Source organism: Rhinolophus sinicus, linkage group LG06 (genome assembly GCF_036562045.2).
Source record: "Rhinolophus sinicus isolate RSC01 linkage group LG06, ASM3656204v1, whole genome shotgun sequence".
NCBI classification, from domain to species: Eukaryota; Metazoa; Chordata; class Mammalia; order Chiroptera; family Rhinolophidae; genus Rhinolophus; species Rhinolophus sinicus.
Genome location: NC_133756.1, coordinates 122482012 through 122500485, shown reverse-complemented (window position 1 = coordinate 122500485; position 18474 = coordinate 122482012). Strand labels below are relative to the sequence as shown.

Genomic DNA, 18474 nt, shown 5'->3' with positions numbered 1-18474 from the left:
TTTAAATTTTCCCTCACATAGTGTGAGAACCATGGTCCACTGTAAGAAGAAAGCTTATATGTTGTGTCTGAAGTAAAAACAAAGGAGGAAAGCTGGGAGCTGGGGTGGGCAGGGAGTCCCTTCCCAGGAGCTTAGATCAGCTCAACAGCAACTGCAAAACTAGTGTCACATGAAACATGAGATAGGCAGATTCAAGCTGTGACTTCCAAATAACAAGGCTCTTAGCAGAAAAGAGGCTGGTAGGAAGAATATAGTAGAATTTTCTAGGTAAGTTTTGATATAAATCATTGAAACTATCCATGCCTCCCCTTCTTTCAATCAGATTGTTCTTTCTAAGTGCCTTCTGTCTGTAGCCCCCACTGATTCTATTTAACTGGCATTTATTTGATAGCCACCAGCAAACTCTACCCCAGATACCTAAAAGTATTGCCAGACTTCTGAAATTTGAGTGAGTTTACAGAGGATATAGGGGTGAGGGAGTAAAAGATTTCAAGAATCAGATGGTTTACAAATAATGCAGCAACATTGTCAGATATGAAAAAGTGGAGTTGATTTACAAATCCTCGCTCATAGTGAGTACTTAATAAATGCTAAATGAGATAAATGCATAAAGAAAGGAAACGTCGCTTAAGTATTATACAATAGAGCATAGATATGGGCAGAGCCATGATATGGCATGAGCAGAGAAATGAGGGTAAAATTGAGTTTTAAGAACAATTCTTAATTTGTCAAGAAAAGAAAAATGGAATGTGGAAAGCATTTTAAGCAAAAGTTGCTGTCAGTCATGGGTCCACTTCTGACTTTGTCTCCAGAACTCCTTATATCTGACAGCAACGTCACACTGAATTTCTCAGTATTCCTTAAATGTACTTAAGTTTTCTAAGTATCAAGAGGTTTTAAACTTCTCAGATGTTTCTAATATGCAGCCAAGATTGTGAACCACTTTTTCACTCTATGAAGTATCAAGATGTCAATGGGGGGAGAAGAGGGGTGACTTTCTGACCATATATCAGAAAATGATATATGGTTTAGTGTGATAAAAATAGAAGCTTAAAAAGCAATAACATTTTCACAGACACCATAAAAGTAGGGAGTGAGTGATATGAAAGTGTATGGGGAGATGGAACAGTAAGAATAAATACCCTGAGGCAGAAACAAACTTTTATCATGCTTAATGAAAAGCAAAACGGGCAAGAATGAAGTGAGCAAGCAGGGGAGAATGGCAGAAGATGAAGTTAAAGAGGTGAGCTAAAGCTAGATGATACTTTGTGTATCGTGAGTATTTATGATCAGAGTATATCAAGGTGCCTTGTGCATCATGGAAGACTTTTGATTTTATTCCTTATATAATAGAAAGTTATTAAGAATTGTAATATCATGCTATATTTTTTAAGATAATAGGGTCGTCACTCTATGGGCAATATGCAGTGTGTAGGCAAAAGACAAGCAGAAAGACCAGTGAAGAGGTTATTTCAGTAGTCCAAGTGAAAACCAAAGGCGCCTTGGCTAGAATGGTAGTGGTGTAAATGAAAATAGTGGGAAGTCTCACTAGAAAAGGGAAAGGCAGTTAGGAGAGAGTGGTATAATTACAGGAACAAGCTTTTATGTGAGGGAAAGGAAATGCAATTCAGTTCAGAAGCAGATAAGTAAACTTTAAAATGAAATGACACAGGCCATCCTTTCTAATAGGAAAGCACAATAAATGGGTAATATTGTGGTAGGTACTATTTTGGTGGTGGGGAAATGAGAAAAGTATCTTCTGGTTTCATCTGTTTTTTTGTTTTTGTTTTGTTTGTTTTTTTTAATGGAAAAGATAGAAAGATCACCTTCTGAATTCGAGGAGGGAGATGGGCCTGTTGAGATTAAGAAGAAAGAGATTCTTCTTAATCTGGAAACTCACCTAAAGACTGTGGTAAAACTAGAATCAATGATCATGTTGTGTATTTTTTTGGAAGTCATGTTCAGCTGCTCTTGTATAAATGTAAAGTAGATAGATTTGGGTTTAACAAGAATTAGTCCTTTACTATATTAGTACAGTTAAGGGAAAGAGGAACAAGAAGGTAGAATATAAATATAAGAAAGTGATTGTAGTGATGGAACATGTTTTCTATCTCCGTGAGGAGATAAGATGGCAATGAACAGGAAAAGATTGTAATAGTAAATATATTACTGGAGAGGGGAATTCTGCTTAATGCATGATAAAAATTGAAGAATACATCAGTACTTTTTGGTAGCCCAGTGGACTAAATTGAGGTAAACACCTCACAACTAACAACTAAATGGAATTCAATCTACACATGAGGGCCAGTTCTAGTGAGAGAAAGGTCCATCTGTCATGTAAAAAAACAAACAAACAAAAAAAACCCTCAAAGTGCATAAACACTTACCTTGCACCTAATGGTGTCCTTATTTGGACAATATGAGGTCTGCCAATTAAGTTCGCGAACTTGTTGCAATGATGTTGCTAAACTTTTTTGATATCAGAGGAATTATTCATTGTGAATTTGTACCAACCGTACAAATAGTTAACCAAGTTTACTATCTGGAAGTGCTGAAAAGGCTGCATGAAAAAGTTAGACGACCTGAACTTTTTCCCAACAATTCACGGCTCTTGCATCACGACGATGCACCAGCTCACACAGCACTGGCTGTGAGGGAGATTTTTGCCAGTAAACAAATAACTGTATTGGAACACCCTCCCTACTCACCTGATCTGACCCCCATGACTTCTTTCTTTACCAGAAGATAAAGAAAATACTGAAAGGAAGACATTTTGATGACATTCAGGACATCAAGAGTAATAAGACGGACAAGAGCTCTGATGGCCATTCCAGAAAAAGAGTTCCAAAATTGCTTTGAAGGGTGGACTAGGTGCTGGCATTGGTGCATAGTTTCCAACAGAAGTATTTCGAAGGTGACTGTAGTGATATTCAGCAATGAGGTATGTAGCACTTTTTCTAGGATGAGTTCGCAAACTTAATTGTCTGACCTCGTAGATTTCTTATACTTTGTCTAAAACATAGAAAGTCGCAGGGGGGAAAACAGGATCATGACTAGATAATGGATCCCTGAAAGAGGGACAACACATAAAAGTGAAGAAATTCAAAGATTTTCCCTAAAAGTTCAGCACTCCTGCAACAAGGGGTGAAGAAGCATATATCCTCTCTATCTAGGTGGACTTTCCCAGTGAGAAAGCCCTGGTTTTTCTATCAGGTTCTTATATCCTTTAATCGAGGATAAAAACATTTTCACCCCTCATACTCAGAATTCTGGGGGGAAAAATTAAGTATAGAATTGCTGAACTGGGAGGGGAGAAGATAAACATCCCTTATACAGAAAACAAATCTGAACCTCATTTAAAAAAATATTTGTGAAAATAATATAGGTGCTTCAAGATAAACCTAAAGCTAAGTCGCAAACTTCATGGTCCCAAAGAGGTATTATTCCATCTTTCTCTGAGCCCCACTCAAATCATTAAAAGCCAAACTGATACAAACAACTCACTACCCATGTCTCATTGGCAGGTGTCTAAATTTTCTTTAACAACCACCAACAGTTTCTGCTATGCTAATCTTCAACCATTCCAGCTTCCTGACCTTTACTTTGATGGGCATACCTGGCTTAGAGTCACAGCACTTGTGGCTATCTCTTCCTTTCTTCTCTATGTTTTTGGTTATCCTCATTGGTAATGGCGCTATCCTCTTCCTGGTGGCCACAGAACGCACACTTCACACACCAGTGTACCTGCTCCTGGCCCTGCTGATGGTGGCTGACCTCATATCCACTCTGGCTCTGTTGCCCAAGCTCCTCTGCATCTTCTGGTTCAATTATCGGGACATAGCTTCCAACGCTTGTTTCATCCAGATGTTTTTCATCCATGGAGCATCCGTGGTACGATCAGCCATACTTGTGGTAATGGCCTTTGACCGCTTCGTAGCTGTGTGTAAGCCATTACACTACAACACAATTCTGAGCCATTCCTTTGTTGGACGCCTGGGACTGATGGCTCTCGCCAAGGGTGTGATTCTTATCCTGCCCATGCCTCTTCTACTTCAAAGGTTGACTTTCTGCCACGTGGTCATTCCTCATACCTACTGTGACCACATGGCTGTGGTGAAAATGGCATGTGACCACACCAGACCTAACCTTATCTATGGGCTCTTTGTGATTCTGCTTGTGGTGGGACTTGACTTGCTGCTCATTGGCTTCTCTTATGGTTTCATCCTGCAGGCTGTGGTACGCCTTAACTCTCGAGATGCCACCTGCAAAGCTCTCAACACCTGCTCAGCTCACCTCTTTGTCATCCTTGTCACTTACGTGCCTGCACTCTTTTCCTCTCTCACCCACCGCTTTGGTGTCAATATCCCACCACAAGCCCACATTCTCCTTGCTAATCTCTACCTTCTTCTACCCTCAATGCTCAACCCCATCATCTATGGTATAAAGATGAAAGAAATACAAGACAAGGTGGCCAAATGCCTGTCCAGAGGACCTACATAGGCTCCCATGCTAAACCTGGGAGTAAATGAAAAGTAAGGACAACAAAAATGCCTTTGCCCAACCATCCAAGACCCAGTTGTATCTCCAAATGAGCTATGGAAAGAATAGACCACGAAAGTGTGTGTGTGTGTGTGTGTGTGTGTCGGCTTACATAAAGAACCAATATGTTTGTGCTTTCATTGAGCTATGAACTGAAGAAGGGAAAACCTAAGATAGCTCTTTCTTTTAATAGGAGCACTCTTATAATATGGGTCTCTGATGACTTTCATACCTGTATTCACATTCATCAAGCAAACACAAAATTTCTCTCTAAATGATCCAAGTTCATGTTTCCTTGTGTTGATGAAAAGTTTATATTTGCTTCAGTTTTCTATTGTCTGTTTCTCTAAGTGTCTGTGTCTATTTCTAAGTAGTATCTTATTGCTAAAAGGAATCTGACCTACTCATTTCTTTGGATACCACTTTAACATGTAATAACTCTTTAGGAAATTGATCTTTTCATCAATTTTTTTTAATGTGATGACAATGCAGCATGTTCACAGTACCAATCATGTGATTGTGTTGATGTGGATGCATGTGACAAAAATGAAGTAACTTGAAGATTACATATATAGACTCAGGACTCAGGGACTGTTGAGATATATATTACAGAAGGTTTTATTGCAAGGAAAAACACATGTCCAGATGAGTAACTCAAGAGATTCTCATGACCAGAAACTCCATCTTAAAAAAAGGATATGTTAGCAGGAAGCTACCTCTTCCTGAAGTGATACTCCAGGCTGACTCAGATCATGCCCAAACACTAGGTTATATGATGAAGTATTACCATGTTGAAATGTTTGAATCATTACGGTAAATGAAATTTGTATCTAATCATTTTAATACATAGTTAGCATAGGATCAACTGTGCAATGTAATAAGGCAAATACAAGATTGGCTAGTTAGGCAAAAATGACCCCGTTTCTAATAAAAAGTAAACAAAATAAAACCGTGGAGTGTAAGAATTATTGAAAAATAGGATAATCACAGTTGTAGCACAACTTAAACAATTATGATTATTGACTTTAAAGTCAGGAAAAAGAATCCTAAATGTCTAAATCTTCCTTAAATCTCTATCACTGTGTCTGAATTCTTAAAAGGATAATGACACTGAAGGTAGGAGTAGTGTATGTATGCTTTATACCTAGCCAGGATTTTTAGCTAATCGGGGCCTCTTTTCTACTCTGGTGAGCTAAACAATCTATAAACCTTAAGAACATCTTTAATTCATGTGACCTAGAGCAGAGACCCTCCTGTATAGAGCATATAAAATATATTATACATGTGGGTTGAGGTTTGCAAAACAAGTTGTTTACTAGTAGGGACAGGACTATGGCTGCACATGTGTGAGACTGATAAGAGTGAAGCAAAAAACATGTTTTTGTGTGAAACTGAGCATAACAAAATTGAGTAATAAACACGTTCACCAAAACAACTCCTGGTTATCAGCTAAGAGGTAAACAACTCCTGGCAAACAACTTCTGGTTGTCACCTAAGAGGAAACAAGTCCAAGGAAAAGAGGATAAAAGCAGAACTCCAGAGCAATGCCATGAGTAGTCCGACTGGGCACTCTGGCTAAGACCCTCTGCAAGGTTCTGAGCGAGACACTTGGGAACGATCTTCTGGGACGTTGGTCTGGGCAATCCGACAGAGTCCTCTGCGAGGTACAAGCTGCAATGCTCCTGGACTCTCCGAAGTTCTTCCTTGCAAGACCAGCTTGCCTCAGACTCGCTGTGGGCCCAGTCATCTCTCCCAGACCAGGGATCTTCTCCACCTAGATTGACTCTGGGACTTGGTTCATTATTAAATTATTCTATTCTGTATAACCTTCTGTGCTTACCAGAGCATTGGCCTCTGGAGGTACATTGGTTCCCAAATAAAGCTGTGTTACTCTATCTGAACCTGTGTGTCAGGACTTTGTTCCCCACTTGCGTCATGAATACCACGTAGGGACGTAGGGCCCTGACAAGGGGTTAATGTCCCCTTGACTTTCAGGAAGAGACTGAAATGTGGTGACTGCCCTTCCAGGCGCTTGCGACAGACTCCTTACTAAATACTCCTTTCCCTTGAGTTTCACCTAGTTCTGCCTAGACTTTAGAGTAGAAGATGCCTACAAAATAGAAACATAAATCATATTATCCATATTAGAGAAGAAAGAAACCACTTTCTTCAGCCTGTTGTGCTGTTAATCCCTCTTAGTAAAATAGCGTCCTACTTCATTCTTAACTATGAAAATGTTTTTATGGAGGGTGTGTTTGGGGAATGTTGACCTGGGGGAAGGAAAATGGATAGAGTCAGATAATTAAGCTATGGCGGCTTCTCTGTGCCTTTTTGTACTTCATAAGCCAGATTTCCCATTGCAAGTGAGAGCATGGGGAGAGAATTTATGCCTAACACTGACTTTCAGCCACCATCAAGGTCAGCATGTCGGAGTTTAGAGAGAAACTGAGAATACAAAGTACTGAATATGCTACTGTTATCAAAATATAATCTCAATGATGGTGAAGACATAGCATTCAAAACTTGGATAAGCAGATGAGGATACTGGATAATAAAAACCAAAAGAAACGTTCAGGGCAATAACTAAGGTTGGAGTATCTATGTCTTAGGAAAGGAGTGAATGGAAGAGTCCTGTCTTATGCTCTTCATATTCTATTAAGTCCAGAAGAAATACCATCTGTTGTGATGTCTCTGTGTTTGTTTTTCTAGGTATTTTTACATATAATAGACCATGGAATCATTTCAATGTTAACTCAAGTTATGTAATAATATCCATTTTGCACATAAAGTTACAGAAGCTCACTTTGTTTATAGCTTTCCCATAGTCACACAGGTAGTAAGTGCTTAGGCCTAATTTCAAATCATAATCTTTCTGGTCATAAACCATCTTCCTACTCCATTATGCCCATGTTGGCTCTCTAAAGACAACCATGAATGAAGAAGTAAGTTGTACAGCACAACTAAGTGGAACATTCAGTTAGAATGGATTTAATCATAAAAACATGGCAACTATTGTGTGCCTACCTCATTCCTGATACTGATCATTAATTAAAGGTGTATCTAGGTTGTAATATAAACAGTTATCACTATTTGGAGAACTGAAAATATTTTCCTTTTCTAGTTATTCTGTTTTTAATGCCCCACCCCACCCCCATGCAGTCTCTACTTTTCTGAGACATCTATTGTGCCCCCCAGGAGTTGGTTTTGAAAGAATGCATCACCCAGTCTCCATTGACATCTACATTCTTATGTGGTTTGTCCAATAGAGCCATGAGTCAAATCCTATTCCTGAGAAAGTAAATTAATTCTTGCTCATCTAGCCTTATATTCCAACACCTTTGATCAAGCACCCTCAAAAGTGAATCCAGAGAGTGTCCCTGGCTCCCACCAATACATGCCAGCAAGGTCTTTTAATTGTTTAGGGTTATGATCTTTTTCATCTTGTATGAGTTCTAGAATGTACCCTGCTGTATAACATAGGCACTGATTTAGTCCTATGTATCAGCCTGGCGTCCAGGAGAGGAGGAGGTATGTCATGGGGATGGGGGGGTACCTGCTATTATTTGGGGCAGAAGCTTCTGCAGCCTCTTCTAGCACAGAAGTAGTCCTGGGCTTTTGCAGGGACTGCATGTCTAGAAGCTGCAAAGGAGATTAGTGAGTCATCTTATTCAGGAACATCCAGTTTTAAAGATTCCATGTTTTCTCTACCAGGACCCTGATCTACACATAACAGACCTGCCTTAGCTGAATGTTAAAACATCCCTGGAGCCCTGAGACTCTCACAAGTAGTTGTCCAGCCTGTGATTCAATTGTGTTTGCCCTTCCACTATTAAGTGATGAGGATTTCTTTATATACTATCACCACTGAGGCTCTCTGGTTCTCTCTTTTAGCTACTAAATGCTTGTTAATGGCTCTCTGCTTGTCATCCTGCTGTAGGGCATCAAAACAAATTCACAATAACCAGTAAATTCCTATCTTTAGATGCACTGTTTCTCCTACCTTTTTCAAATGCCTGCATAATTGCATTTGGCACAAAATTTCCCACCTCTGGTAAAATCTTTAGCAATTGACCCACCACCTCTTTCCAGGTACTATCCTGTCCCATCTACCAATCAGAAGAGCATTCTCTTCCTACCAGACAGAAAGTATCCCTAACCCAATTTCCTATCTTACCAGTCAAACCACTGTCAGTATCACTTGTATTACTCTGAGTCCTCTGCAAATCATATGCCAATGATTTCACACGTAAGAATGTTATTGAAGAAATATCTGTGTGAAAGAAAAGAAAGAGGAGAATCAGTATATATTGGGAGAATAGTCAGACCACAATATAAATATAACCCCAAGTTAAGGAGAGAGAAAAGGCTAACTGGAACTATCTTAGGTTGCCATATAATGACAAAGTCATCTAACAAGGACCCTACCAAAATGTTCCTCGTCCCCAGGAATAAGTCTTCCTTAGCATCCTTGTCACACTCAGTCTTTGGTGCATAGAATCCAATGGGAGACATCACATTGGTGTAAATGCAATGATGGATTTCAAATTGCACAAGTTAGGTCCTTCAGTCAATTGGCTCCCTACCGTGTTTCCCTGAAAATAGAACCTAGCTGGACAATCAGCACTAATGTGTCTTTTGGAGCAAAAATTAATATAAGACCCAGTCTTATTTTACTATAAGACCAGGTTAATATAATATAATATAATATAATATAATATAATATAATATAATATATAATAAATATAATACCAGGTTTATAATAATTTTTGCTCCAAAAGACGCATTACAGCTGATTGTCTGGGTAGGTCTTATTTTGGGGGAAACACGGTATTGTAGGACGTTTGTGAGGCACATTCATGTGGTCATTATAGGACACTGAATAGAATTTGGATGGCAAGGAAAAAATGAAATTCCAAGTAACAAGTTCCCAACTCTCAGACTGTCTCTTTGACTCTTGGTTTTCTCTGAGGCAAGGGTCAGAAAACTTTTTCTGTAAAGTTTCAGATAGTAAACATTTTTTGCTTTGTGGGTAAAATGGTCCCACACAACTAATCAACACTACCACTGCAGTACAAAAGCAGCCATAGATGATACATAAATAAATAGGTCTGGGTGTGTTTCAATAAAACTTTATTTACAAAAACATGCAGCAGCCAAATTTAGCCCATGGGCCATAGTTTTCCAATCTCTGCTCTAAGGCCACAAAATTATTTCATAAAAATGAATATTGGAATCAATCCAAATATCTACCAATACAGGATTGGTTAAAACATACTATGAAACAGTTTAAAAAAAAGTGAGATAAATCTATATTTAGTATCATGGGTTGCTGTCAATAATATTACAATAAATCGCAAAACAATATTATAAACATGATTTCATTTTGTAGCAATACTTGTAGAATTTATTTACATGAGAAATAGGTCTGATTAGGTAGAGTCATGTCCAGACTTCCGAATGTGATCTTATTTGGAAATAGGGACTTTACAGTTGTAATAGAGTTAATATAAGGTTTTACTGGAATAGGGTGGGACCTAATCCAGGGCCTGGGATCTTTATAAAAAGGAAATTTGGACACCAATAGGCACAGAGAAGTTGATGTGAAAGGACACACAAGCAAAATACCATGTAATGATAGAGGCAGAGGTTGAAGTGATGTGTCTTCAAGTTAAGGAATACTAAGAATGCCAGCAACCATCAGAAGCTGGGAGAGAAGCAAAGAAAGTCTCTCCCCTAGAACCTTCAGAGGGAGCACGGCCCTGCTGACAACTTGACTTTGGACTTCTAACCTCTAGACTGTAAGAGAAAAAAAATAGTTCTTTTAAGCTACCTAGTTTGTGGTAATTTATTATAGCAGCATAAGAAACTAATACAATGTCAACTATTACTCCTCATTAGCTGAGTGGAATTTTATATTATATATTTTAATGTTTACATTCCAGTAGTATATTTTGATGATCAGGCAAAAAGAGCTACAATAAGAAAGTAAAAAGTAAATAAACCCTTTACTCCAATAATTCCATATCTACATATTTAGACTTCAGTAACACTTGCCCTATGCTGAAAAAAATGTCAATATAACAAAATGCTCATATGACCTTTTTAAGTAACAAAAGCCATCAATAAGAGACTGCTGAAACAAACTTGACAAATATACAGAGGAATACTAAGGAGTTGTGAAAAACAATAAAAAAGGTCTATTTGTGCTAATATGGAACAGTTGTTAAGAAATATTATTAAATAAATAAATTAATTAAAACTGTATAATGTGTTCTCATTTGTATAACTTGTAAATTATAATTCAATTTTTCCCACAGAAGTTACTTCTTGTTTAATTTTCACTATATATCTTTTTCCAAAGAAGACATATAAAGACACCTATTTTATCTTAAGGATGCATTTTCTTAAGGTCACTTAGTAATTAGCTAAAAATTAGAATCCTCTACCACCAGATTTATAGTGGGCAAGCTGTAGCATCCATCCAGATAGCAATGCTCCAATCCTAGTTATCAGGATTCCAGGTTATCTAAATAACAAAGTCTGGTTATAGTAGAGTAGGCAAGACTTTCATGATGTTTTGTGTTATTTAAAAAAAAAACAACATTCTAGAACACCTAAATGTAAAGTTAATTTGTTTTGTCTTTATATTATATTTAAGCAAATAACAAACCATTCAAATAAAATGGGATGGGAGGAGATGACACAAATTAGAACTGTTTTTATTTTTCACCTGTCAACCATTGGTTAAATTTTCTCTGATCAAACTCTACATATGTAGTTCAGGAATTCCAAGTGGAACATCCCTGAAATCAGACCACTTCTGAGATAGGTCTGCTACCTTGTGACTGATATCAACAGCCCACGGTTCATATCAAAATCTACTAAACTCTGATGGAGTTTCCTTCCATTACATGACCTATTTGACTATACTTCCCATTCTTGTTTATTAACTATTTGAATTAATATTTAAATACTCAATTTCTGTCCTCTGTCCTTGCTCATATTTTACAAAGAATGAAATTTATAGCTTCTTCTTTAGAATTATAATATATAAATTCTGAGATCTTTTAATAATCCCCAGAATGATAACAGGATATCTTTCCCTGCATTGAGTTTTATAAGCTTAAACAAATAAATAAAGAAACAAAGAAAAATAAAGCTATATCTGTCAAAAGTTGAAGTAATGACCAGCTGGACAATAGGCTTTCAGTTGGTTGTACATATTCAAAGTATTCTTCTCTGAGATTTAGGTTTAAATATACAGGTCTATCTGCAGACTTCATTGCCACAGAATCGAGTATTGAAATGTTTTGATACAGTTGTTGGCATGTAAGACTCCAAGACCCAAGAACATGATACAGTATTCCAAAAATAATAAGATAAATGCAACTAGAGATACTTAGCTAGATAAATATCTTTTCTAACACGGACTAAAGTAAAACTGAGAAGTTGTAAATCTGTATGCTGTTATGTTTTCAGGTGTTTTTGTCTACTAAAATAGTGACAGTGATTAAAGTTTAAGAAAAGGATTTTAAAGCAGGAGTTTCTTTAAGTGAAGGTAGAAAAAAAATCTAAAAATCCATTTGAAACTGATTATAGATATGTTTGAGAATAACATTTTCAATCTCAAATATGAAAGTTTTAAATTACACAAGCAGAAGTAAACTATTACTTAAAAATTCAAACTAAAGAAAATAAACTCACATAGCTGCATCTGACACAACAGGACACAAAGAAGAGAATACTGTCAAGAATTCTCCTGTACAAACATGGAAGACTCTCAGGAGAGAGCTGTGCAGTGGTGCTTTTATTTCTATCAAAACAGAGCATGAACTCAAATGGGGTAGAGTTCACAAAGAAAGGCAAATGCAGGAAGCACTTTAGGAAAAGGGTCCTGCTGTGGGAGAGGAAACATTGTCTTTCTCAATACTAGAAGACAGTAAATGGGGACATGATGCTCCAAAGGGAAAGGGCACTACCAGCTTCATTTGTCTTTATTGTTCACTTCACTTGGGTCTGTTTTTGCCTCATTTGTGGTGGAAGAGAATTCATTGTGGACAGGGAAGTGTTACTTACCCAAGGATCAGAGTAGAAATGTCCGTGACAGAATGAATCAAAGAAAAACAAAGAAAAAAATACCCCTTGTCCATGTCAAGGGGCAGGAAGAGGGAATTCACAATGGATTACAAAGAGGGAAAGGGAAATTTAAAACAAAACCTGCTCAAAGTTGAAGGTCAAAGCTAAATAAATGTCTAAGAATGTGAATGGTATGGACATATTTGTGAAGAAAAGAACTATCTAGATGCTTCTATATACGTATTTATATTTTAAATATATAAGGTAATTATGAGAGTATACATAAAACCTGTTTAAAGGGTTTATTTCTAGAGACTAGGATCATGTAGAAGCAGAAGCTAGACTTTCACGTTCCACTGTGTATTTTACCACATTTGATTGCTTTTACCAAAAATATATATATTACATATAATATATATATAATATGTATATATAATTTTAACAAGAACAACAATAAAATGGATTGCAAATAAATAAATAACATTCATATTTAGATCTGTGTAAAAAAGAATACTCAGAAGAATTGAGAACTATGCACACCTATAGAAGTTCTTTTCCTTCTAGGAGCTCTTTTAAATATTTTTAAAAGCATATTTTCTAAGGTCATCTGAGTTACCTGTAATTGTGGAGATTGAATTACCTTAATAATCAGAGATGACTTTGTTGTTAAAGTTGGAAAATTTAAGTAATAATTCTGTGGGATGGGCTCAAGGTGTGAGGCCCTATTAATTTCAAAGAAAGTCCATAGCCTACTGTGGGGCTAAGGTCATGTAGATTGTTATTACATTGGATAATCCTTGCACACCACTTCACAATCCCCTTGGTCATACCCTTATTCTGCCATTGTGACTGTAACCAGTTCCATGCAGGTGTAATCAGATAGTCAACCTGGGTTATGTCTAGAACCTAGAACTTCTTGCCACAGTGCTGTCCTAACTCCATGGCACAGGATACCCCCCAGCAACCAGCTCTGCTGTCATGCATGTACAACCTGAAAGTACAGAGAAGCTAACACCTGTTGGGCAGTCCATGAACCCCATATGAGTTACTGTGGATGATCCTTTCCTCCCCTGGGGAAGATAGAAATATTTTATAAGGCTCCTCAGATGGTCCAGGCAGGATTGGACACCAGTCTCCATCAGCAGTGTGAAACTGGGTAAAAAATACTTGTATTGGCTTTTCCACCTTCCCTGTTTCACTTCACCTGTTTTGCACTCCTACTCCTTGTGATCACATTTCTAAATAAACTGACAATACACAAGCTTTATCTTAGACCCTGTTTTTTGAGAAACCCAGGTTTCAAGTCTGTAATGCTGTAAAACCTTCTGTCCCAATACCCTAGACTCTAGTCAGAGGTGTCGCCTCCCTGACCATTTATTAGAAGATATTTATATAACTGCTATTATATAATTATTTATAACTTATTTGGGAGCTTGGGACCATTTCAGATTCTCCAAATATAAAGGAGATAGTGAAAGTAAAGTGGACGCTACATTAATTCAACTTTCAAATACCTAACAAAGAAATACAAAGTGATTGAACTTGATCAAAATACGAAACACATGAACATTTTTCTAGCTTTTGCACGTCTAGCAGCAACTCTATAGACATGAAAAGAAAAATAGATAGTGAATATTAGTGTCATCTGTCACATTTCCAGCAAGCCCACAGGCAAGGAATCAAGTTCATCCAGCAGGAGAAATTATCAACCACAGATTAATAACACTTTTAAAGGAGAAAAGCCCAAGAGAGAAAGGACAGGCACCATCACGCTTCCTTCTTGTTTTTCTCTGATTTTCTTTAATTCCCTCAGTTTTCCCAGAATCCATTGCTGCTTCCAGTTTTCCTGGCACAATTTCCACAAATGCATTGTGTTTAGGTGTTAATCAATCTTTTGCCCATAACTTCAGTAACAACAGACGTCTCATTTTCACAAACTATCTCACCAAAAAGAAAAAGGGAAATAATTTTTTTTTCTTTTAGATGGAGAGGTCAATAATATTTTATAGCATGTGGACTCTCTGCTTCTGTACCTCAACCCTGTTCGAATCAGATGAAAAAAAATCACTCTCAGACCTCAGCACAAAGTAAGTTTTGCACAACTACAACTTGCCAGGCTAATGTTGCCTCAGGCTCTTTCACAATCTTATACTTATTTGTCAATTAAATGATTAATCATAAAACATTTTGCTGAGTGAATTTTTTGTTATATGTTTGTGGTGGATTGCATAACTGCTCTTGGTATTCATTTCAGACAGGCAGTACTCTGTTCCTCAATCATTACTGCTCCTGCAAGATTTCCTTCACCTCTGGTCCTCCATTTATAGAAAAGTCACTTCTTATGCAATCCTGGGTTTTTCTTTTCCTGAAGGTTGTGTCCATTATTTTAACCTCTGAAATATCCCAGCTTTCTTAGCCCTTGTTATTGAATTGCTCAGTGTACTTGAAGCCTTTAGTATTATTTATCATGTCAGGTACCACACTCTGAAGAAGTTTCATTTATTTCATTGTAGTTTAAATATTTTAAGAGTTTTCCTTTAAATACCGGTCATATGGCCTTAAGGGTAGGTATCTTTGTCACCGAATTCTGCTTTCATAAATTAGTTCTACATTATGATGAAAAACCCTAGAATCTTTCTGTTTTCAGACTTCATGCATCTTAATATATTGGCCACTATGTCCTTAATTAGTGTCCAGAAATGATAAACAATATCCTCTGAATTTAATGAATTCCCATATCTGGGCACAAGATTTGAGCTCCCCAAACTGTCCTAAGTATTTACTCATGACTTCTTCCTGGGCTCATTGAGAAATTACCTTGCAGAGGTCTGTAGCCAAAGATTTCCAGTATAAAACCGACTTTTATAACTACAACCACTAACAAAACATTCTCAGAATTGTCTCTGTAAGAGATTCTTCTCAGACAATGGAATTAGTTGAGACAAGCAGGATAACTGGCTTAGGAGTTTTTATAAGTATGAAATTAGTTAAAATGCATATCAACATTTTAAGCTTAAGAGCTTCCAATTTTTCCTTTTCCTCTGAAATTTCTCGAGGAATTGGAGATTATATTCCCTGGTTCATAAGGAAGCAACAGTCTTATTGCCCAAATGTAAGGCTCCTACAGCAAGGATAATAAAATAGCGAGTTTAAATACATTTTGTACTTTTCATATCTCTTCTCACTCCCCACAAGTAATCTCCACTTCCCACCTCCCCTTAAACACACAAACACAGAAACACACCCACACCAACACACACCTGGACTTGCCTTGGCAAAGTGGTGGGCAAGTTATTGTTTGCGCTTTTGTTCGGTCCATAAAAAACATTCCACCCCATTTTACATGCGTTCAGTGTATGTTATTGTTTAAAGTGCTTTTACATACATTACCATATATAATTTTCCCAACTACCATATCAGGTATGGAGAGCAGATGTCATTGTTTTTATTTCATAGGGGATAATTGCCTTACTTTGGAATTAGTGAGAGGAAGTAGGTTTCTTGTGTCTTAACATCTATTCAAAATATTTGAGCAGCTAATCTGCCAATATGACATATTTTTACCACTAGCCAGTTCCCCCTGAAACTGCATCTATTTAACATTTTTTTCTCATACCTTCCACTGCTGGCTGATCAGACAGGTTTCTGACCTTGGACAATTGTTATGGGCACCTTCCTCCAGCACACATATTTGGTCACTTTGTCCCGAAACTCTTTTGTTTTCACTCCATAAATAATAGGGTTGAGCATTGGCGGTACAAGGAAGTAGAGGTTGCCAAGAATGGTGTGGACATGGGGTGGAATCCCCCGACCAAAGCGGTGAGTGAGAAAAGAGAAAAGCGAGGGAGTGTAAGAGATGAGCATGACACAGATGTGTGTGGTGCAGGTATTGACTGCTTTGTGGTGGGCTTCCTTAGAAGAGAGATGCATTACAGCCCGGATGATTAGCACGTAAGATGAGGCAATAGCTGAGATGTCTAGCCCAACAACCAACAAGGCCACCACCAGACCATATATCCTGTTGACTGTGGTGTCCACACATACCATCTTTACTACAGCCATGTGCTCACAGTAGGTGGTAGGGATGACATGATTGGCATGAAAGGGCATCTGCTGGAGGAGGATGGGCATGGGAAGAATGAACAGGATGGCTCTCACTAAACTTGCTAAGCCAATGAGCCCAATGCGACTGTTGGAAAGGATGATGGCATAGCGCAGGGGCTCGCAGATAGCCACATAGCGGTCAAAGGCCATGGTCATTAGGATGGCAGACTGCAAGGCAGAGATGGAGTGGATGAAGAACAGCTGGGCCAGGCAACCCTCATAGCTGATCTTACTCTGGCCAAACCAGAAGATGCACAGCGCCTTGGGAATGGTGGTTGTGGACATGCCCAGGTCTGTGAGGGCCAACATGCAGAGGAGCAGGAACATGGGCTTGTGCAGAGAGCGCTCTGTGGAGATGGTGAAGAGGATGGTGCAGTTCCCAAGGATGGTGAGGAAGTACATGGAAGAGAAAGGGATAGATATCCATCTGTGCTTGTCCTCCATCCCAGGAATGCCTTGGAGAATGAAGAAAGAAGGATGGCCCTGGGAGGCATTGCAAGCAGTCATGGTGGCACCCTGGTGAAGTACCTGAGAGGAATAATGAACAAACTTCATCAGCATCAATTTAAATAAAAATCAAGATCTTCAAAGTGGAAAACAAAAGTTGCAATGTTACCATACATAAAAATGATTCTGAAATCATGATAGCATTATATTGCAGTATTATAGTAGTAAAATGTGATATAACAATATTAATATGTGACAGAATGCATTTTGATAACATTTATTAAGGACAAACCGATTCATTATTCATTAACAAAATAAACATCACATATATAAGAATATATTGATAAATGAATGCCTATCCTCCTAAAGAACATAACTTTAAGTGTGTAAAACAAAAAATGCATAAGAATACAAAGAGAAATTGACAAAATATTACACATGTTTCTCGGGAGTGAAAAGATCAGAAAGATCAACTAAAGAGTTTTTATAAAAGATAACCTAAAGCTTATAATAGAATCATTAATCCAAAAATTAAAGAATACACATTTTCAGCAGATATGGAACTTGTGGGGACTTTTTGATGTGAACTTTGCAGTGATGACTCAAAGGAAGCAGGTGACAGGTGTCTGGGCACCTGAAGCTCAGAGAATAGGCTACCAAAATGTGAATATAAAACCCATCTTCTTCTAGAACCATTTACCTGAATGTGAAGTGATGTGAGAGAAGCAAGCTTGTCTCAGACACCTTCAAATGTGTGTACGTGGGTGTGTCCACATGTATGTAGGTATATCTTAGCAGATATTCATAAGGCTCTTGGAGAGCACACTCATGACCCTGCATCTCTCCTCTCCTCACTTTTGGGCACTCAGAATCCATGTCGTGACCCTTTAAGTAACCTAAGTAAGGGCCTCCAGGGTGGCAGAAGTAGCTCTTTGCTACTCTCTCCTTCTGCAAACACACACACACACACACACACACACACACGGCACCACTGCTATTATGTGTAATATTGACCCTAGAGGTTTCCCCGAGTTCCCAAGAGATAAGACAGATTAACTTTAGGGATTCTGAGAATGTTCCAGTCATTGCCAATCCTGGAGGAGCCTGAGGAGAGTGAGGGTGAAGACATAGCTGAGTGTGGAACTTGTTTAGGGCCTCTCAGTTTGAATATTCCAGAGGCCCGCATTCTCAAGCATGTGTAGGAGTGAAAGCGAGGAAGGCACTAACGCCATGGCTGGAGTAGTGATACTCATGAAGTCATCAGAGGCACAGCCCCTGTTGTTAGCAGCCTCAAGTTCTGTCTATCCC

The 18474-nt window shown here is 38.1% G+C and overlaps 2 protein-coding genes across 3 annotated transcripts in view; one reads left to right on the top strand and one right to left on the bottom strand.

Moving 5' to 3' along the window:
• Positions 1-3144: 3144 nt before the first annotated feature.
• On the top strand, positions 3145-6934 carry LOC109460446 (olfactory receptor 52P1). The gene has a single exon (XM_074335876.1). The coding sequence runs from the start codon at positions 3565-3567 to the stop codon at positions 4498-4500; it is 936 nt and encodes a 311-aa protein (XP_074191977.1). The 5' UTR covers positions 3145-3564; the 3' UTR covers positions 4501-6934.
• Positions 6935-9304: 2370 nt separating this feature from the next.
• LOC109460424 (olfactory receptor 52P1) overlaps positions 9305-18474 on the bottom strand; it is a 28382-nt gene continuing 19212 nt past the window's right edge. For both annotated transcript variants that reach the window (XM_074335905.1, XM_074335906.1), the window contains exon 2: positions 9305-17247. In XM_074335905.1, the coding sequence (XP_074192006.1) occupies positions 16249-17226 (978 nt within the window). In that variant the 5' untranslated portion in view covers positions 17227-17247 and the 3' untranslated portion in view covers positions 9305-16248. The remainder of the gene's footprint in view (positions 17248-18474) is intronic.